Source organism: Ischnura elegans, chromosome 1 (genome assembly GCF_921293095.1).
Source record: "Ischnura elegans chromosome 1, ioIscEleg1.1, whole genome shotgun sequence".
Lineage (NCBI taxonomy): Eukaryota > Metazoa > Arthropoda > Insecta > Odonata > Coenagrionidae > Ischnura > Ischnura elegans.
The window spans coordinates 67,467,147-67,489,468 of NC_060246.1; the positions used below are offsets into that span (position 1 = coordinate 67,467,147).

At 36.5% G+C, this 22,322-nt stretch overlaps 1 protein-coding gene across 7 annotated transcripts in view; it reads right to left on the reverse strand.

The window, feature by feature from the left end:
• The window catches only part of LOC124162716 (obscurin), a 260,560-nt gene that overhangs the window by 5,327 nt on the left and 232,911 nt on the right, over nt 1-22,322 (reverse strand). For all 7 annotated transcript variants that reach the window (XM_046539364.1, XM_046539373.1, XM_046539331.1 and 4 more), the window contains 28 exons: nt 22,204-22,318; nt 21,923-22,098; nt 21,413-21,527; nt 19,262-19,440; nt 18,635-18,828; nt 18,183-18,341; nt 17,609-17,862; nt 16,780-17,081; nt 16,417-16,662; nt 16,173-16,293; nt 15,956-16,096; nt 15,583-15,768; nt 14,441-14,678; nt 13,927-14,001; nt 13,288-13,519; nt 12,812-12,968; nt 12,269-12,407; nt 11,949-12,054; nt 10,552-10,930; nt 9,693-9,923; nt 8,137-8,278; nt 7,807-8,049; nt 3,752-3,861; nt 3,195-3,350; nt 2,960-3,105; nt 2,543-2,707; nt 2,077-2,257; nt 416-773 (listed from right to left, as the gene is read on the reverse strand). In XM_046539364.1, the coding sequence (XP_046395320.1) occupies nt 416-773; nt 2,077-2,257; nt 2,543-2,707; nt 2,960-3,105; nt 3,195-3,350; nt 3,752-3,861; nt 7,807-8,049; nt 8,137-8,278; nt 9,693-9,923; nt 10,552-10,930; nt 11,949-12,054; nt 12,269-12,407; nt 12,812-12,968; nt 13,288-13,519; nt 13,927-14,001; nt 14,441-14,678; nt 15,583-15,768; nt 15,956-16,096; nt 16,173-16,293; nt 16,417-16,662; nt 16,780-17,081; nt 17,609-17,862; nt 18,183-18,341; nt 18,635-18,828; nt 19,262-19,440; nt 21,413-21,527; nt 21,923-22,098; nt 22,204-22,318 (5,246 nt within the window). The remainder of the gene's footprint in view (nt 1-415; nt 774-2,076; nt 2,258-2,542; nt 2,708-2,959; nt 3,106-3,194; nt 3,351-3,751; nt 3,862-7,806; nt 8,050-8,136; nt 8,279-9,692; nt 9,924-10,551; nt 10,931-11,948; nt 12,055-12,268; nt 12,408-12,811; nt 12,969-13,287; nt 13,520-13,926; nt 14,002-14,440; nt 14,679-15,582; nt 15,769-15,955; nt 16,097-16,172; nt 16,294-16,416; nt 16,663-16,779; nt 17,082-17,608; nt 17,863-18,182; nt 18,342-18,634; nt 18,829-19,261; nt 19,441-21,412; nt 21,528-21,922; nt 22,099-22,203; nt 22,319-22,322) is intronic.

The window sequence follows — 22,322 nt, forward strand, 5'->3', positions numbered from 1 at the left end:
ATTTGAGACCTCTACCTTTGAGAGTAGCCTCTTAGAGAGTAGTCACTTCTAAATTTAAAAAATTTGAAATGACTACAAAATTTACAATTGAAACTTGAAAAATGGAACTTGTAAAGTAAGCGAACTTAGTAAGGGATTATTTTCAATGCATTAAGCTCACCCTCAATTTATATTTTCCCAGGATTGACACTTGTAAGCCTTTTACGCCAAGAATGTGTAACAGTTGGCATTAACTGTATGATTTCAAGTATTGGAGCTTAACTCCCTTCCCATTTCCTATCCTTACACTGGACCCAAGAAACAAGCAAGTTGATCAAGAAGTGCCTGAGCAACATATCTGCTATATAATATGAACTCTGCAGCTGAACTGAAATATAAAGAAGTACCAAAAATAATACGTAAAAAAGGAGATTACCTGTGTTATGATAGTTGCCACCATCTGCTCTGTGTATTCATGTCGGGATGAGAGGAATGTTACAATATCAGCGCCCTGTAATTTTTCCATAATGAAACCAGCAATGCCGCCACCATGCCATGCACTTTCTAAAAATGCTATTCTCTCATGGCGGAGAGTACGTAGGACCTCAAACTCCCTCTGCACTGCAGCTTCACTGGTTTCAGTTCCACGGTCTCCACCCTCCTTTGGCACTCCATTAGTCACTGGGCCATCTGACGAGCTTGTTGGTGGAGCTTGCTTCCATTCAAATATTTTGGCTGCAACAACCTTGTCCGTTGATTTATCCAATGCTTTTACAACAGATGAGAATCGACCCCTGTAAGTATTATGCAAACATTTTACATTATGGCCATATTTAACTATGTCAATGAGACTAATTCAACATTAATTCCACAAAATAAGGGTAGGTAATACTGCTTTTTATGATAATTCATGACCAACAGTGGATCCAGAGAGGGACTTGAGGGGAATGCCCCCTAGGGTATTCAATTTATAATAGATAAAATGGTAATTTTGTTCAGACTTCCTCTACTGCTTGTGGGTTACCCTTTAACTTCCTGCCAAGACCTCCCTTATCTCTATCCTCAATCTCCCAATGTTCATGAACAATTTTCACCATGGAACTACACAAAAATTGTGAAACCACCGAGTAAGGTTGCCCATGGAATGGAAAAATGGGGAACATGCACAATTTTTTAAAGTACTAGAATAAGAAGACTCCTGCCTAAACTGCACTCGCCTAAAATTTCGTGGATGAACATTGTTTTTTAGCTGAATTACTAGTCTTTAAAAATTAATCTTCATCAGCTGCTTGAAAACACGTCAACGGAGCATATGCAAGTGTGACGGCACCATATCCACTGATTACAGACTGAGGAAGTGGATAGAAAATTGGTCGATGTGGGGGCTCAAACACAAATTTGGCAAAAATAATTTTGGCAAACAGACTCTCCCCATTTCTACTGCCCATCTCAGCCAAGTGACATTAATGTCACAACAGCGAGGTCAGCTCCACAATGCATCAGGCCCGGTCAAGTCCCACCTGGGCAAGTCGGGTCATCTCTGCTTTGCATGAGCAGTGCATATAGCAGTTTCTGACTTGGAAATAATTTGCTATAAGAGTAACAGTGTCTCCCACTTTCGAAAGACACAACAGTGAACAGGCAGTTTTTTTTTAAGCGATAAACAGTTTCAGAAGGTAGATAATGATGAATGCAATTATTCAGCAAAATTTCTGCAAAGCATGCTTTGGAGATATCGTCAGATTATGACTGTTTGTGGATTAGGGAATTCCGAATTCAATGAGCTCAACTGTAACTTGAATCATATAATTTAAAAATCCATTTGTACTTCCAAATCAGGATAGTCTGATTCAACGATGTTTGGGTGATGGGTGATTCAGCCATCCAATCAGTGAGACAGGTAATATGAAATAAATTGAGACTAAGTTAAACCCTGGTTAATGGCTTTAAAGAGAGGAAAGCCTTTTTTTGTTTACTCATAATCTTCTTTTCACTTTTCACAACCAAAGCATGCATATATGACTACTCTAGATTTACTACACAGCCCCATTATGTGCTATGGTATTATTGCAATTAAGCCATGGAAGAGGTACACACCTATTAATCTCAGAAATTAAAGAAAACTTGTCAGAAACAACTCCTTCACTCCAAGCAGGGGGGTTGTTCTCTACTGAATAATCTATGTGATGCTTGGCGTCATCCACATCAATCTTGGCACCGGACTCGGTGATTTGCTGCAAGTGTCTCATTGCTCGAGATATTTGCACCTTAGGAGCTCCTATATCCATAATGAACAAAAAAATGATATAATTAATACACTAACATGAGATTATTTACCGTTAAAAATCCTCTACAAAGTAGAAGACCTTACAACTAAGAGTCCCAAAATTCATTTTAAAACTGCTCTTAGAAATCAATAAATATTTTAAAGACAACTTTGAAATCTTGCCATCAGTTAACAAGATCATAATAGCAATGAGTTTACGACTGTTGGTTACACATTTTGTGATAAAATAATCATCTTATCAAAGTGTGTTGCATGAATAAAGAAGAGAAAAGTTACCTTCTTCTTTTGTTTTCACCAATTCTGTTGGGATTCCTTTGTGGGACCATCCAATATGATTATAAGCTGCCAGTCGGAAATGATAAGAGGTATTTGGTTTCAAACCACTAATCAGATAGAATTCATGGTCAATATTTGAAGCCAATTCTATCCAATCCAAGGCATCTGAAATTTACCAAGAAATTAAGATATATTTTCCACAAGAAAAATAAATCCACATAACAATACATAAATTAATTTCATTAAATATTCACCAAAAAAAATTTGAAACTCCCTACCATAATTTACGGAAGATATTATTACTAATTAATTTACCACTGCTCATAACAATCAAGAAAACAATCACTGACTACTAGACTTAATAGTACAAAAAATCTATGCTAATAAAAATACATATTATTTACTACTAAAAATTACCTGATTGCTTATATTGCAGAGAATAACAAAGAACAGGCGAGTTTCCATCATCACGAGGTTGCTTCCATTTTAGAAGGATTTCTGTGTCAGAAACATCAGATGCTTCTGGGGAATCTGGAGCACCAGGGGTCGTTGCAAGAACCATTCTACCAATTTGGATGAAAAATCAATCTAAGTAATGGGCATTGGTTGAAGCATAGAACAAGAAAATTAAAAACACACATCAAGATCCTACCTTGTTCGAGCCACAGTCTGCCCAATTTTATTTCGAGCCACTACTTTGTAGATACCCACATCAAAGGAAAGAGCAGGCTCTAGCCGTAAGATTGAACGCCCATCTCCATCCTCAATGATTTTCACTCGACTGTTTTCAGTGATCACTAAGTCATTCCTGGAGAACACAAAACAAGCTACATAAGTGACAGCAATGAAAACACAAAATCTCAGATTAATTTCCAGAACTTAAATTTAATTATCCCTCTTTCCTGAGTCATAGTTAGTTTTATATATCAAATAGTTCACTCTGTCAAAAGATTTAAAATGATTTGTACGCAAGTAACTTCTCCAAATACCTGTATTCAAATGTCTCTCACATTTTATGAGATATTAAGCTGAGAAAGCACATTGAAATTCCTACAAATTCAAATGTCAAATAAAACTAATCTTAACAAACAAAAAGGGAGGAGTTCTCATTTTTATGACTCATAAAAGCCTAAATATAATAATTTCAAATTCACGAGTAACCACAAGACATGGTCATAGAAGTAAAAAATCATGGAATCTTCGACTTACTTGAACCATTGTACAAGAGGTTTAGGATCACCAACAGCCAAACACACAAGCTCAGCTGGATGCTGCTCCCTGATGGGAAGGATTTGAGGTTTCTCACGGAAGAAAGGCAGCTATACATGAAAAACATGGGAGGAAAGACTGAATCACTATACCGATGAAACTCACATGCAATTAAATCAATTGAATGCAATAAAATAGTAAAATTTTTATACAACAAACTCCCATACTGCAAAATTTTAGGTACACCCCCCTATTTCGACATCGCAGACTAGGTACCAGAACCTGCCAATGGAGAATGGATTTAAAAAACCACCCATTACAAACCTCTCTAATTACGAAAAAACCGTACAACGAAGTCTGGGCTTGGGCCCAAAACAGGAGAGGTGCACCCTATAAAAAATTTGTCGAAATAAACATGCTATTTTATGCTTAAAGATAATTTTTTCCATCAATATTGATATAGTAACCGGAGAGTAGAATCTGAGCCAAGTTTACTGTGTCACTAACGCCCTGCTGTGAGGTTAACTTTCTGAGGTGCCTTGATGATATGCAATACCTCGTATCATAATAATGTATCGTCTGGAGTGGGAAGGTTGTGGAATAATAGGCATTTTGTTGAAGAATGTTTGGGAGAAGTAAGTTGGCAAAGTATTCCTTCCACTCACTAATTTGAGATCATACACTGGTAATATTTCTAGTTGTGTCCAACTCAAAATGTCTCATTCCAAATTGTCAGCATGTATGTACTATTACCAGTGCAACTATTGGAATTTCCGGAATAGTGATCTTCACTCGCCTGCTTGGTGTAAAAAGGGCCCCTCCTAGTGCTGTGCAGGATATGAATAGGAGAGGGATCAGGTGTGTGTTTTTATTCTCTGTATTGATAAGGTAAGGCATTTTTAACTTGTAAGATCATGATCCAGCAGCTATTTATTTCAGTTTAATAGCCGCAGCCTGTAAAAATTGCACATTTTTATATAAGAAAAGTTTTGTGAACGAGTGAGGAAAGCTAAACCTCTTCGAAAATTTGTGTAAACAGTGAAGAATTAACTACAGGATGAACGGCAACGAGTTACAGATAACAAATATAATCTGGTACACTCAGGGATAGTGCATTCTTTATGTTGATAACTATGAACGGGTGTACCAACAGGGTCGTGTTCACCTTCTATGAAGACACCTTCATCTGCAATTGCCTCCTCCGTACAAAGTGACCTCAATACATTGTCGACTGCCACGTTTTTTCTCAGGTAACCAACTTGCCCAAATTAACTTCCATGGTCAAATAATTAAGGGATGCCGAGATATAAAAAATATTGGAGGGGCCCATTACGGCCTTTCCCAGGAAATTTTATATATAGTGAGTTTTAACATTTTTTAAAGCATTTTAGAAGAGTCAAATACAGTGCAACCTCGATATAACGACACCCCACGGTGCACTAATAAACACTCGCTATAGCGAATTGTCGCTTTACCGGAGGTGGAGCAAATAATAGCCAATATACCTGTTGCGGACAGATATACAGGAACAGGAGTGGTGCGGCGACAGATAAACATCTATCCGATAAACGTAGGCATAAATCCAGACGAAAGGCGATGTTTTTTGCATCACTAAATTTCCTTACTCGAACAACGACTAACTATTCAAACCATTTATAAGCGCCGCACTGAATAAAAATCATGGAAAGCATTGTTTCATCAATCATTATGCTAATGCACAACCGACGAAGTCATTTTTCTATGCACTTAATTAGTTCATTTACGTGATCATTCTATTATTTTGGTATTTTCCACTGAAAATTCAAAAATTAACTGACAAAACAGTATCGCGGTTATTTAATGCCTCAAAGGTTTCCATTGGTGTATGTTTATTGTTTCTGTACGTTAACCGGCAGTGAAGTGAAATAACGCATTACATTTGTTTCTACCGGTGGAAGGTTGTATAACGTTCCCGCCTTGGAAGACTTTTTCTATCAGATAATGTAATATCTTCATCATCTACGGTAAAAAGTTTGCTAAGCTTGAAAAATGACGTGATTAAAATTACCGTTGTTGAAAAAAAGTTTCTTTTTGAGTGTTACGCTCGCGACGTATTTGAAATGATACACCGAGTTTACCACGGCACTGCAAACGAGAGTTAGTTGTTCTGTGAGTTCTTCCAGCGGCCACCAGCGGATGCTCGGCTACCCACGTAACAAAAGAGAGCGCCAGTACGACTCCGACCAATGACCCGAATAGTTCACCCTTGTAAATCCGCAACGGAGAATAAATACGTCCATCCGGAAAATTCACGCTGAGTATCATTGCTGCGTACATCCTACATCATCGCTAAGGCGCACCACCTACCTTTAGAGGCATCATTGCAAGAAATACCTCATACTGCAAGGGTTTTGTCGGGGAGTTGTATGTAAAAAAAAGTTCCGTTTCGTCTATGTTATATGACGCGGGGAATACTTCTAAAGATACTTATGATCGGAGTCCTCTCTTCCACGACTTCAGGTTTACACCGCAGGCATCACCAGGGGAGTTGTGAGGGGAGATAACGCTTTGGTGCTTCGCATTAGTATAATCAACCTTCCGCACTCTTAAAATTCTCGATTCGCAATCTATCCCTAAAATACTCCGCTTCAGGCTTGAGCTCCCCTTTCTCAGAAGTTCCCGCAGATTTGAATGGGCAAAACCACCCGAACAAAGCTCCTTATAACTCTTCATCGTCTGCATTCCTTGGGCGCTTTTGTTTTTTTTAATTTTGCAGAGCGAATAGGAAGATAAATTAATTTCGACACTCATATTACTCCTTTATTTTTATTTTCTCGCTTAGACGTGTTTGGTGTTTTTTGGCCATGGTGACTGCCATCAAATGCTTTCTATTCACGCAACTCACGGACGTGCGGGTATGCTGCCGACTGCTTTCTGCCGCCCGAGGAACAAAAGAAGATCAAGCATTCGCGAATGCTAATACCACAATATTTTCACCAAAATTAACTACTTATTTATCGAACGACAGTTTACCATATAACTTTGAGACTGAGCACTCCATTAACTTCATTTCTAACAGATCGCTAGCAATTACAGAGGTTAAGGAGTCTTGATGAAAGTCTTCCGGCGGTGAAACCCTCGCTATGGCGAGAGCCAACACCAAAAGGGTCTCGTAAAAACGAATTTTTTAACACGCTTATTGTAGGGTCAATTGACGGTGCATCGGCTATCTCTCGTTATAGCGGGGGTGTCGCTATAGCCTGTACTCGCTTTAACGAGGTTCCACTGTAATCAACATTAGAACCCTGAAAACTCGACTCTCGATAACTGGACACTCCGGGGAAAATTGACAAGCCTGACACATTTTTTCCTCACCTTTTGAGGGGGCTCAGACCCCCTCAGGCCCCATGGAGTCCGTGCTTCTGAAGTAATCGATATCTTTTCAATAGTGGTCATGAACATAGATATGTACAATTATTTCTGTGGGATTCCAACAATTTCATCAGTCTAAAGGGCAATGTGTGTTTTTTCGAGCAAAATTACTGCAAAAAGCTACAAGTATGATGGAATCAACTGTTATCGACTTAAATTATTGCGCTCAAAGAATAAAATCAACTAGATATTCAGTCAAATTATGGAGCACTTTGAAAATACGTAATCCACAGGCAGTCCACCTATTTCAGACTGTAATTAAAGTAAAAGATGAGGTGTAAAACTGATCGATAAGGTTAGCAATCATTTCAATTAGAAATAAACAGATATAACATGACACGATTATAGCCACGGTATTTGATGGCAAATTGAAGTTTTATGGTGGACAAAACGAGATTGAGAAATTAACATGAATTGCATAGAATATGTTTTGGAATACTATGGTGACCTTGCAAAGAGACAACCAGTATATCAAAGGTCACTATTCAGAAATTCGTCACACAGAGGTTTCACTGTAGTAACTATTGTATTGAAACTAAACAAAATCTGAGGAGTATATAGATTATAGAGTATAGAATAGTATTAATAGTAGCTTTCAAGCAAACACTATTTGTAACATATGTATTATCACTAAATACTCATACCTGGCCTTCTTTCTTTGCTTCCATGTATGCTTCAGCCTCTGCATGAGCATCAAGGCGAGTTCCCAACTCTCTTCGAAGACGGCGAGGCGTTGGTGCACCGATGGGCAACTCATTTCCCAAGCCATCAGGCAAGCCATCTAATCCTTCCCGACTGCCATACCGATCAATGCGAGTCTTCCTCTCATCATCAATTTCCTCATCCATGACATCAGTGAAGCGACGTCTCTCTCGGATGATTGGCGTCTGTCAGGTAAACAAATAAGATAGCGTTCAACAAACTTCCAGCCAAAAATCAATTATAAAATTACATCAGAGAAATGGTAAATTTACCCTCCAATCATAGCTACTCTCTGCAATGGTGCGAGAGTAGCCAGGACTCCTATTGGCAGCAACCTTCATGTACTCCCTCAGTCTCACAGGAAAGCTAACATCACGTAATTGCAGAAGATAGGTGTCAGGCCCATACTGGTAACTGAAAATTAAGGGAAAATAAATGAATTGTAAAGATAAAATCTCATTAAACAGTTAAGTTTAAATCTGTCAGCCAGATTCCTGAAACTTATAAATCTATTTATGATTTTATTTGTACAAGCAATTGGAAAAATGGGAAACAGTGAGAAGAGATATGGTATTGTGAGTAAAAATGCCATCGAATCAATTATTTTAATGTGATTCCATGGGGCTCAATTGGACTTGCTACGAAGTTAGGTGGTTGACCAGTAGACCTTGATTAATTTTCTTCTAAATTGAGCCTGATTTGATGTCATGTCCAAGTACACTGATAGTAGTACATTAATAAATTCATATTGAAGATTGCAATTAGTCTCAACTATTGTTTCTATGTTTTACGATGCAATTTTCTTCTTGAAAAGCTATTCAAAATTGGAATAATTTCAGATCACCTAAAGAGCACTGATAATGCGTAAGGTTCAACTGGCTCTTGATAATTTGATTTTTAAGTATATTGTTTAATTACCACAATATCTCTACAGCCAGCACCTCTGACATAAATCAGGACTTACTGCAATATCAAAAAATTAAATGGGATTTAAAAATCAAAGATGAGAGTTTCAATTCTAGTTATGATAGTGCTCATATTTTATAATTTTTGTCCATTAATTAATTAACATTGTTTGGGATAAGGAATTTCAAAGAGCTGGTAAAAACATAAAACATGTGTCATGTCAATTGAAAGTAGGGCTGAAATAGGTTTTTAAGTTAAAATATATACATAAACTTCGGCATAGTGACCAAAAATGTACACACCAATAGCAGCATAGAGAAATCACAGAATAAATATGGATCATTACTTATTATAAAATACGTACATAAGTATTCATGATGTTTAATTAAGTCCACTCATAATGCACACTCATGAAAAAAAAAACAAATTAACGTTAAGAGGCTTTTAGTTAGGTTAAGAGGCATTGATACAAGGAGGGGGAGCTGAAACGGACAGTAAAAAAGACATCCATCCATGACAATTTTCATACCTGTTTTGACCTTAGATTCAATATCATGCTTTGCCTGCATCATTAGCACATATTCCATTGAAATGATTAACATTTTTTAGGGAAAGAAAGAGTGAAATGAAGAAGACAGAAGGGTGAAAAAGGGATAGAAGGGATAAATGCGTAGGCATAGTTTCAATCAAATGCAGGGGTACTGGCAAAGGAATAGATAGATGGATAATCTAATTAATGGTTGGATGAGACACATATAAAAAGTTCAATGCTGTATTTTATTATTTCGGCAAGAAAATCACAGTAAAAATGAAATTTTAACGTGAACACCATAAGTTACGCTAAGAAGTATTACCCTCCAAGTGAAAGCTTAAAGATATGCTGAAAATGGAAAAGCTATTACTCATGCAATATTTCTCTTACTGGCTTTCAGATGTTGGGTTCCCAGTTTCAAGATTCAAGGGTTCTCTGGGTGGCAGCATGGAATCCCAATTAATTACATCCTTTGGTGTTCTATCCACAGAGACACGGGGAGTGTCTGGTGGTGTTTCTGGCATACCAGGTGGGTAAACCATCTTTGATGGGTCAGTGTAGGCACCTTCCAGAGGACGCCTTCTGAACCACTTGCGACAAGATGCATTGGAATACCAATCTCTATGAAGAAAAATATTTTTATTTGATTATAAAATTCATCTTTTATGAACTCAAATTTTAAGTGCATCAAAATGAGTATTACTCTGCATTTATTTGAATAAGATACCATGAATAAAGTTTCTGTTCCCAATATGAGTCACAAATTTTAGAGTCGGAAGTTATGTCAATCAGTACTTTGCAAGCTATTCACTGACACAATGTTTTTCGTACTTTCCTTGAAACTAAGAATGAATAGCCATAGTTAATAGTCATTTATTGAATAGATACATACAAAGTACATAAGTGTATGTCCAGTAGGCACTCAAGTATATTTGATGATATAAAATATGAACAGGAAACAGGGAGGGTGAAAAGAGTAAAGATGCACAAAAAGAATAGCATTTATGCACTTCATTGGAAAAACTTTAGGAGTTCCCACCACCTTCCTTGGAAGATTATTCCTCAAGGTGAGGTAAGTGGCAGTTCCATCAAAAATTGAACAGATTTTTTAAAAAGCGTTATTCACTATGTCGTGTTTAACATTTGTATTTTACTTCTTCATACTCTTCATGAATTGTGAATCATTACAAAATTGAAAAATCTTACGTCATTTCACTTAGTGAATAATGAAGCATAAGTAAGTTCCTACCTGAATCCAGAAAGATATGTTTTAAGGCCACTTGTGGGAATCTGGTATTCATCTGGGAACATGCGATCAGCACGCACCAACCATGGATGATTGAGAGCTGTGCGCACATCCATTCGCCTTTCAGTGTTCACAAGTAATAGCTTGGTGATGAAATCCCTTGCTTCTGTAGAAAGGTAATCAGGCATTCCAGATAAGAAGGACTCCTTGCTCTCATATAGACTCTTGATTTTCTCAAGAGTTTCCTTGTCATTTCTTCCACGGAACAGAGATGTTCCACCAGAGAGAAGGATGTATATAATTATTCCCAGAGACCACATATCAGCAGAGAAGCTAACTCCATCACCATTGGCAACTTCTGGAGCAACAAACTCAGGGACACCTGAAAAGAGAAAAAAATATTTACTTTAATCAATAGTACTTCTGAAGTCATGGCACTTTGCTAGGTTATCAATTTTGGCAGTTTTAAAAGCAGTGATGGCCAACAATTACACCAGGATAAATTTAATTTTCCCTAAACGCATGTGTGCTAAAAAGCACATTAAATTTTTTTTAAATCTCAGTTTCTAAAAAAATGAACACGTTTTTATACCATCAGACAAATTAACAGATTGAATTACTGTCACTCCCCAAGAAACTATGTCTGAGTTTGGTGTACGTCAGAGAAATATCAAAAGGTATTAGCCAAAAATATGTTTTTGAGGGCAAAATTCAGTACTATACAAACTGTGAATGTACATATAAAAAGGAATTGGAATTTTTTAAGTCAGTGAACCAAGTCTGAGGCTCTACTCTTACTTTGCAGAATTTGTAATTGAGGCAGAAAGCAATTGGACTCAAGCATTAACAGAGTAACACATGGTCTTATAACTGTGTGTGTCCATTCACATGTTGATGCAAAATACCCCAAAAATTCCAATTTTGTTAAGGATTTAAAAAGATGAGGGACTAATAATTTTTTGATTTTATCATTTAGAATGATAAATTATCAACAACCAGCTCCATGTACATTTCTGTAAGTAAGCATTTTTTATGCTTTCTTTTGGATCAATACACTTAAGAAAGTAATGTTCACATAGAAAGGCCATTAGATGAATATATTCTAAAATATATGTTGATTCATCCCACGTTAAAAGCAAATAATTAATTCATGATGTTTTGTAACATTAACTACTGAATCACAGAGGATCTCTAGCGATGATTTCCTCTGAATGAGAAGCATTTATTCTGAGGTACCGTATTTGACTTCCATTTTACTTAGTTCAATATACAAGCATTTAATAGAGTAAAATAAATTCTATTTACTTCATTAAATTTGAAACAAAAAGTAAATTTTAAAGAAAAAAATGAATTTTCACAGAATAGCTTGTGAATTCAAGATAGAAATAAACCATGCCTACCATAGCTCAGAGAGGCTAATTTTCCAAGAGAAATTCTTCTTGCTAATCCAAAGTCACATATCTTGACTTCGTCACCACCAGGATGTGAGAACAGAATGTCACCAGGCTGGAAAATAAATAAATCAGAAGTAATCATTCATGGATTCCTAAGTCATAAAATAAATATTTTTCCACAGAGATTAGTATAAAAAATAAGTAAATTGTTAAATTTTACAATTTTACTTTCACAAGAAAGCCTTCTTTCCATTGAATAATAAAAAAGTTACAACAAATTTAGAATGACCCAATTTATAGAAGCTTTAAAAAAATGAAATGCTTACATTTAATCCCAGATGAGCAATGCTGTGTTCATGCATGTGCTCCAAAGCCCAGAGAATTTGCCTCACATAACCGGCAATCTCTGATTCAGTGTAAAATGACTGCTTGGAGAGTATGTCAAAGAATTCACCACCGCTGGCACTGATTGATCGAGTCAAGGAACTATTTCAGGACACTAAGGGCTTAAGTATTCTTGATATATCAAATAAATAATCTTAGGATCTATGTGCCATGAGATTAACCAAAAATAAGAGATATTGGCACAGCTTTTACTGCATAGAGGACATTAATATAATAATTGATATGCTATTAACCACAGTGATTAAGCAAGGGTAAAAAATATGCAGCAAGAATATTATTAATAAATATGTATGTACAAGCCAAGATTCTAAGCAATGAGCAATTACTATGCTCTATTTTAATGTTCAATAATGAGATTACTGGAAACAGAGACTATATGAAATATAATAGTTTTATAACACATGAAAGTGACTAAGAACTTAAGAATTAGGTGTTAACTTTTTTCAATAATTTTTTAAGGATACAGTTCCAAAATGAGGGACAAATTGATTTTTGTTTCAAAAGCCTCATGTAGCCGCAGGATCTTCCTGTGATTCAGCAAGTTAAGAATCTCCAGCTCATTGTACATGAAGGGACGCATATTTCCTTTGCCGTGCATGATCTTGGCAGCATAGTTACGACCTTTAATTAAATAAGAAAACATTAGTCAATTAACATCATCGAAGTACACACTGTAAAGTCATCAAAATTTTCTTATTCCAAAAGTTACAGGTTAACAAAGTCACAGCTTAACAAAGAGATGCGGAAACATTGTTAGTCATACAAAACAGCTTTTCTGCTGCATCAGCAGAAAAAGTGAAAAGTATGTTGCTAAATTTGATATCAGTATGCAGGAGCATCCAACAATTGCATCATAAGATAATGAATAATCAAATGAGCAAATTAATTATTTAGCATACTGATACATAATTTCCCAAATTATAGCATCCAAGTAATTTACCAGTAAGTCGCTCCACTGCATGATAAGTAATTCCTTGAGTTCCTCGTCCAAGTTCATCACCAATATCATAGAGCTCATTGAATCCCTTTGGACCATCACCAGCACGAGGTTTGATCTCTGGCCTGCCCATGCCATGACGGCCATAAGTTCTAATGCCATACTCATTTTCATCTTCCTCAATATGTATCATGGCAGATGCTGACACACTTCCTGCTACATTGCGAGCACTTATCTAAAAATAAATGCATAATTAATTCTTGCATGTTATTCTCTCTAGTATGATGATGAGGATATTTGAAAGGAGTCAAAATAACTACGTACATATAAATGATTTGGAATTTATAATATCATGAGTTACTTGTGCCTGATTCTGATTGAGGATAAATTCATGAGCGAGCATACAATTGAAAAAAGGCGTCAGTATGGATATGGAAATAAACATGGAATCTGACAAATCATGCATAAAACTGAGACAGAAAGAAAGAAGACTGACAAATAGATAAATATTCATATAAGGATAGGAATTTTTTTCTCAGTCATATGAATTATCTCACTCACAATTATTTTTCATAACTTTTCTATCAATCATACAAAACTGTCTTAAGAGGAAGAAATGAAAGGTACTCAAATGGTACATACCGAGTACAAGCCTTCATCACGGTTGATGACGTCTCCCATTGATAGAATGCAGGTGTCTGGAGGATGGAACATCATCTGCAAAATTTGAAAAACAAGAAAGTAATGAAATAAATATGCCCTTAACAGGATCACTAACTTGCACAAATTTATTTATTCATGCCTATGAGTTTCTAGTGCTGCAACCACAAATCCAAAAATAATAACTTAAAAGTAATCTATGCATTTTATACTGTGGATAAATTTTTTCCATTGTTCACGAAATCACATTAGATAGCAATTAATGCATGTATAATTGTTAAAGTAATTAGTGCAGAGATACTTAAATATTAAAACAGGTAAATTGAACTTCTTGATTTTTTTTATATGGCAATAAGAATATTATATAATAAAGTGTACTTCAAAACAACCAATCAAGCATAGTATAATATAATTCATGTACCCTATAATGTGTAATGTATTTGCAACGCTGAAAAATAACTTAGCTTCTTGGAATTGGCAGAAAAAGATGACTTACCCTGATTCTGCTGGATGCAGCCAGAGGTTGCCAGTCTTTATACCATTTGATCTCTGGGTAAGGTACTCCAGTTACTCTAGCTTCGAGTCGCCCAGATCGCCGTAGCAAGACAACTATTTCTTCGGGGCGAGTGATAAATTTGGGGAACTCTGCTATCTCCAGGCGAACTCTTTGCCGAGCTTCTCCGTGTTCATTCCGTGCCACAGCTTCATACCAACCAACATCTCGGTCCAACATTCTACCATAATTAAAGAGACATACTATTTACTTTGCCACTGACATTGAAAAAATTAATATTCAACACGACTACATTTCAATTTTCCAAACTTATATAACAAACATAACTTTACTGTCCATATGCAAACTCCCGACTATCCAACAATTGGAAAGATAAATGATTTCAGGCATCTCGTGGTAAAAGTTTCTAAGAGCCACATTGAATGTTAAAAATGAACTTTATGCTTTTCTGCCATATATGTGCATTACAATACATTTCACTACCTTGCAGTATGATCAGGTACACATTTTACCCATTCATGGAACACACATCATCAAATATGTTTTGTAATGGTATCAAACATTCAGACAGACAAACCAAAAAACCACATATTTGGGTTGATTGTAAGTACTTTCCTTACAGATTCACCTTTTACCTCGGTCACCTCATTTTCATTGAGAATGAAAACACCTACACACCTTGTAACTTGGCTGTACTGCTGAGAATCGCCACTCAAAGATAAAGGGACGGAATTGAGGCATTCCACATAATTCGGCAAAGGGGTTGGTAGCAACTACACTCAATCACAATAGGAGTCACTATCACACAACGCTTGCACTCACTTCTGTTATATAACTGATAACTTTTGAGTGAGGCTTGTGGGAAAAATACAATATAAAATAATGATGATTCCATTTATGGACTCTGTTTCCACTCCACATGCAACAAAACAAGCCAAGAAGGGGGAAGACAAATGGCAGAGGGTGGTGGAAAGAAAGGAAGTGAAGGACTCCATATGCCAAAGTAAATGCACCATTATATAACATGGACACTGGAAGGTCCATAAAATAAGACTACTTTGCTGCACAAAGCAAGCATGGCTACTTGTCGAGAGAAAATAAACTTAACTGATAACAGTTCTCACCTGTTGATGAATAAAGTGGCTTGGCCATTACGAGTATAGCTTGAGTCATATCGGCCACCCATTTCTATCACTTCGTCATTGTAATAATAGGTCATTTTTGGTTTTGGATAACCATAAACAAACCAAAACAAGTGGCAATTGTGGCCTTTGACTCCATATTGAGTATCATGCTCCTGTCGCAAAAACCTGTGCAAGAAACAAGAATACAAATGATGGCATGTCTCTCCTATGTACTCGAAGTCTACACATTAATCAAATGTATCATGGCTTTACAGACATATTAAATGGAAGTAAATGACACTTTTGATACTTAAAATATGAAAAAATGGGGATGATATGTGACTACAGATATAAAGGGATTGGTCTCTCCTACCTTGGAGCTTGGGAATAACCATCATGGGGTGGCTTTTCAATGTCAAAATCTTTCGGGAAGTATGGTGATGTTTCTGGACGGAAATCTATCCCTGGCTCAAGGTATGGGAAGAATTTAGGTGGATCAGGTTCCAGCTTTTCTCTGAAAATAAAATTTATGCAATAAAAAGGGTGCACAGTGGATTATTTGAAGGTGATTAGAGACTGAAATAACATACCTGTATGTGATGGCGAACGGTGATGGGTCGCTTATTCCATATTTGTTTTCAACCCTCACACGGAACTTGTAATCTCTGAATGGCTCGAGATTGCTTACATCACAAGCACAGCTTCTAATGCCTACATAGAAAAAAAATATAAGAGTTATTCTTTTAGGTATGTCACATTAACACATTCATTTGAATTGTAAAGAATTAATTGAATACAACAAACAAAGTGCAGCTTTAATTCCGGTCATCCTACCTGATCTCACTGTGAACCAGTCTCCATCGGGCATTTCACACATCTCTAAGCGGTAAGTGACAGGTGGCCCTCTCAAGTCAGTTGGTCCCATTGAAATGTAAGGTTTCCAAGAAAGGGTTAGACGGCGATCAGTCATTCTGCTGATTATTGGACGGTCAGCCAAAGGCATAGGAAGCCCAGTGCGACGGAACTTGTCATAATCTACATATTGGTCACCAATGGGTCGCTTTGGTTTACTCTCCAAAGCTAGATGCAAAGAAAAGAATTGTTGCAGTTTACTTTTGAAACCCGAAAGACACTGTGAATGTGGATAAGAAATTGAGTAAAAAGATAAGAGTTTTTAAGTTATAAAGTTCATCTTACTGTCATAAGTGAGCTGAGCTTCACATTTGTCCTCTCCATGCTTATTATAAATCCTCAGAGAATACTGGCCAACATCACTCGGGTGCACATTCGCAATAGACAGACGGAGAAGACCTGAGCCTTCTATTTCTGCTTTGATTCTGTCACTAGGGAAGATCTTATCCCCATTGTGAAACCATTCAAAATCAGGCTCTGGATACCCAGTTGCACAGGCTGTGAACTTGGCAGTCATGCCTTTGCATACTTCACAATCACCAATTTTTTTAAGGAAGGATGGCGCTTCACCTTTTGGACCCTTTTCTCTAGAATTGGTAATAAGAAGGTACATGAAACAATTATGGCAATATTGCTTAGGGAAAACTTTCATCTATGGCATAGCCTAATTGTAACTTAGGAGTAGAACAAGACAACGATCTACGAAGTAGAGCATACATAATTTGACTTAAAGTAGATTAACAACTCATAAATAATAAGCTGCTACAGAAAAAATAGGTGTTACATAAGAAATGATAATGAAACAAAATTTGATTTTGAATTGATATTATATTGATATTATTAACTGATTTGAAACATGACATCCATTACAGAGAGGGGAGATGATAAATTAAGGAATGAAAAATGTATTTTTGTCCACAATCAAGCATTTCAAAAAATTGTCTCATAAATACAGATATTTGCATTTTATTAGTAATTTATATTCCACTTAGATTATTGAGGTTTTTGATTTGAGTTCAGTCAAAATGACAGATTTTTTCACAAAGGGATTTTAGCACCACTAATTAAGTATCCCTGAATTATTTAAGTAAGTGTTTTGAAAGTATATAGTTACATTTTATCCACAACTTCCAGTTTGGCTTCACAAGTTGCCTCTCCATCCAAGTTCACAGCCTTACAGCTATAAATTCCAGCATCATCTGGCACACATTCTTTTACAAAGAGACAGCATGCATCACCATCCCTTCTTATTCTATACTTATCAGGATTCTTAGCTGCATTGATAGGTACTCCATTTTTGAACCATGTAAGTTCAGGTGTGGGGAAACCAGTGACTTTCACGGGGAATTTAGCATCAAATGTCGGTAGCTGCAAGAAGGAAAGTGATAAAAATTACATCTCTTAACATTTTAATGACAATATATAAAACCTCAAAGAGTGGATAATGGATATTCAAAAGAGACAACAAGCATTTTAGGCAAAAACAAGTATGTGCACAGTAAAGATGGTAACTTATGCTTTGGACAAGGAGAATGAACTTCAAATCTATATCATGCTCATGTAAATGTTTAGTTTCAAACAGAAATAATGGAAGATAATAGAATTGGAATAAATCAAATTAAGTTGTAACAAAAAATCAACAATTGAGGAGACAAATTAAATGAGAAATAAGAAAGATGATAAATTACCTGCTGAAGATTTCCAAATGTCTGAGTGAATTTGGGTGCTTGATATATCTTACGAACAGCTGCTTTAGCAGATGATGATGCACTGCCAATTGGATTGGTAAGGATGCACTCATATTGACCAGAATCATCCAAATGGGCAGGCTTGACTTGAAGGCCAACCTAATAAAACATGGACACATGAGTAAATAAAAGTATTTTCATCCAATCATCACTGCTTCATCAAAAGATGATTTTGAAGGCAGATCAACTTGACCAATTGATTCTCAATTCCCAAACTATGACATTAAAAAAGATTTATATAAAATAATACAGATTCTCCATACAAAATCTGCCAATTGTTGGAGAAAAATTAAATTTCATTTCATCAATAGCTCATATTACTTTGAAAAAAATGATGAAGCAATTTTGCACCTAAAGCAGGTATGAAGAAAGTAGAACTGAGAAAATCATACCCTCTTGCCGTCACAGGTGAAGCTATTTCTGTCATTTGCAGCAATTGGCTGGCCATCTTTCATCCACTTGACATCTGGTATTGGGTTTCCAAGGAATGGAGCTTCAAGAATTAGAGGAGATCCTTCATCTACAGACACATCCCGAAGCTCATGTACAAATGATGGTCGCTCTTCAGGAGCATCCCGCTCTTTGCCTTTTGAAAAATAAGTTATTGTTTCAATGATTGTTTACTCCCTTACTTAATGACATTTTCAAAATTATAGCTTGTGATATGCTACCTTTCATCAGGAAAAATGATATTTAAAAAAGAAATACTTATAAAGAAATGTAATGGCTAATGGAGATAAAAACCAGAACAATATTACACAAACCAAGAGGAAACTTTTTAGAGTCCTTTGCACAGATTCTTTAGGCACCCGGACAGATTAGGTTTTAAATGAAAAATTGTCACTTTATCATAATAATGATTTCTTTATGACTTTACAAAATGAAAAAATCCTACTCATGCTTTGCATTGAATTGCATAAATAACAACTAAACATATCCCAACCTCCATATATGTAAATTTAGTGAAGTTTTATAATGAAAATGTATGATAGAGAATTTGCAACTTTGGGAATAATTACCAGCAACATCCAGTTTTGCTTTCGTGGTGGTATCACCCTTCTCATTGCCTGCAATCACAGCATACTCTCCAGCATCTCCAGGTAGAGCCTTGTCAATTAATAAGCATACCGTACCATCTGGCAGCTCACTGATGCGAATCCTTTCCCCATCAGGCACAATTTCTTTCCCATTATGCGTCCTACAAGATATTGTGGAATAAACATATACAGCAATCAACAACATTGAACTTTTTAAATGTACACTACAGATAGAAATAAAGTTCTCCACATATATGAAGATGACTAAGTTACAAAATGACCATGCAATACCAAAAATTATGCATGAATTTTGGATTTTTCTACCTGGTGCCAGCAGGCAAATGCTGGCACCAGGTTTCTTTCCAGTCTTCTTTCTTCACCCTTGGCTCATGGTGCAAATGACTTTAGATGTCAGTCGCCTCCTCCAATTACCATACCATCATCAACATGTTGAGTTGAAAAACTGAGTGGGGCAGTAGCAACTTTATATCAACCCTTTATCTAAATTATTTTTACTTCAATTAAAGCACATCACAGTGATATGCTCATCTCAATTCAGTTTTATCCCTTCAATATTTCTGAGAGCTTTTCCAAATACCAACTAGAATGCTTTTCCTGTAGTGGCTACGCAAATGGTACACTTCCTCTGGTTCTATTTATTTTTTTCAAGTCGGCATCCATCCTATCAATTCCAACTTTGCTGATAGCTAAAGCCTTAACATGGAGTCACATCGGGTAATCATCAATCAGGCGGGTGAGGGATGACTATAGTCCTGTTCTTGGCTTATTTGTCCTCAAATAGGGAGGAAAGGTGCTGGTTGTGTTGCATCGCCCAGCACTCAATCTGTCAGGGCTAAGGCCTCATGACATCCCTGATTCTCTTCGTTTTTCCTTCATAATGGAGTGGCAAGATCAAGCACTAACCATAACCTCTTCAACACACACATCGCAATAATCATCAATCATTTTTGCACTCCAAAGTATACACTGAGCAGATGATAATATTATCTTTTGAAGTGAAAGGTAGCTAACTTTGGCATTATTACCAACAGAACATTCTACAATATAAAGTTATGAACATTGATCTAGAAAACAAGCTTAGAAATACATATGGCATTCCCTTTAGCTAGATTATATCAAATTAAAAATTAGAATAACAGTAAATACAGGGCGCATTCCGAAAGGAATGCAATTGAATTTCCTGTGCCGCTCCTATTCGTTGGAGTGGGATCAAAACACTTGGAGTAGGTGGGGTCAACTCCAAGCTTTACCACGGTACCAGCCTTAGTGCTATCCAAGCTGTGGAAGTGGCAGGACGTCAGTTATTGTAAACCTCTGTGTGCTGACCACATCACGAAAAAAATGGAATCGACAATCTAGCAAAGGGCAAGTTTTGTGCTAAACTGTAATCTCATGAGGAGACAAAAAAATTATTTTTGAGGTTTACAGGGTCTATTTTGTCTTAATCACAAGTTTTGAGGCGGTTAAAGGCCTTTATGAAGGTTATGAAGAGGTAAATGCTTAAAATTGCAAGAATGAGGAAATCAAAAGTGAAAAAGATTGCTCACTGTCTTTTTAGACAGCAAAGGAGTAGTCTATAATGAATTTTTTTCTCAAGTACAGACAGTCAATGCTCTCTTTTACATGAACATGCTGGCAAGACTCCAAAAAAGGGTCATCAGGACAATAAAAAACATTTCCGCTACCTGGCAAATCCATCTCGAAAACATGCCTTGCAACAACGCACGAGTTCCTGGCAAGAGACGAGGTTCAAACTCATACCCATCCCTTCTATAGTCCTGAAGTCGTCTCAGCATACTCATTTCTGTAATCTCAGATTAAAGCAGTCCTGAAAGGAACCCATTTTTCGCCCATAGAAGAGACACAATCAGTCATAACCAGGACCTTGTAAGAGGTCCCCAAAGAAGCCTTCCTGGGCACATACCTGTCATGGCAGAGTTGCTGGAAAAAATATGTGGAAGCCTAACGGCAGTACTTTGAAGAATTTTAAGTGTATGAACAATTATATTCAATAAATTTCTTAAAAAAAACAATTATATTACTTTCGGAATGCACCCTGTATGTCTTTCTATACCATAAAAAAACACAAGTAACTAATTAAATATTGTGTACCATTTCAGAGTCGGTTTGGGATGCCCAACAGCTTTAACTTCCAGTTTTGCAGGAAATCCCTCAACAACACTGACTGGCTGCAAAAATGCCTGAAAACTAGGTTTCTTTTCCCTTGCTGTGAAAAGTAAAAAATATTCAGGTCAAAAAGACTTCCATTAATGTGAGACATAATAGATAGTGGATATGGCACGAATTTTCATCACTGACATAGAGTCAGTACTGAATTAATTCACTGCTCAGCACAACAGCAATTAAGTAAAAAGTGATTATGAACATTAAAATATTGATTCCAATTGAATATTCAGATTTAGAGCAACGCATTGTTTATCAATATGACAAGCTTTGATCTCAATCATATCATCGTTAATTACTTGACAACCAATTCAAATAGTATATTGTTTTTAGACTACTTGAAACAATAAGATATTTTCTCTACCATGCAATATTATTAGAAAAATTATAATGAAAGTATTCCATGATGAAGCAGAAGAAATATATACGAAAAATTACCCTCAACTTCCACCTCTGCCTTTCCAGAAATTTCTCCAAGCCTGTTGGCTACTGTGACGGTATATTGGCCAGCATCCTCAGGTCTGACTGAATCCATGTGGAGTCCAATGATGCCTCCAGGTTGGTTAACAAAGTTAACAGCTTGACTTGGACGGACAGGATGGCCATCTTTGAACCTTTGGCAGATAAACATCAGGTCAATGGTTTCAAAGGTTCAATCAATTATAGTTAATTAATAAGAGGTTAGCAGTAGTACAATAAGTATCCAATCTTCAACTTACCATTTCACTTCTGGAGCAGGGAATGCCATAACTTGCACCTCCAATTTGAGCGGTTCTCCAACCACAAGTTTGGCATTCTCCAGTTCCTTGGTAAAGCTTGGCCTCCTGGGATTAGCTAA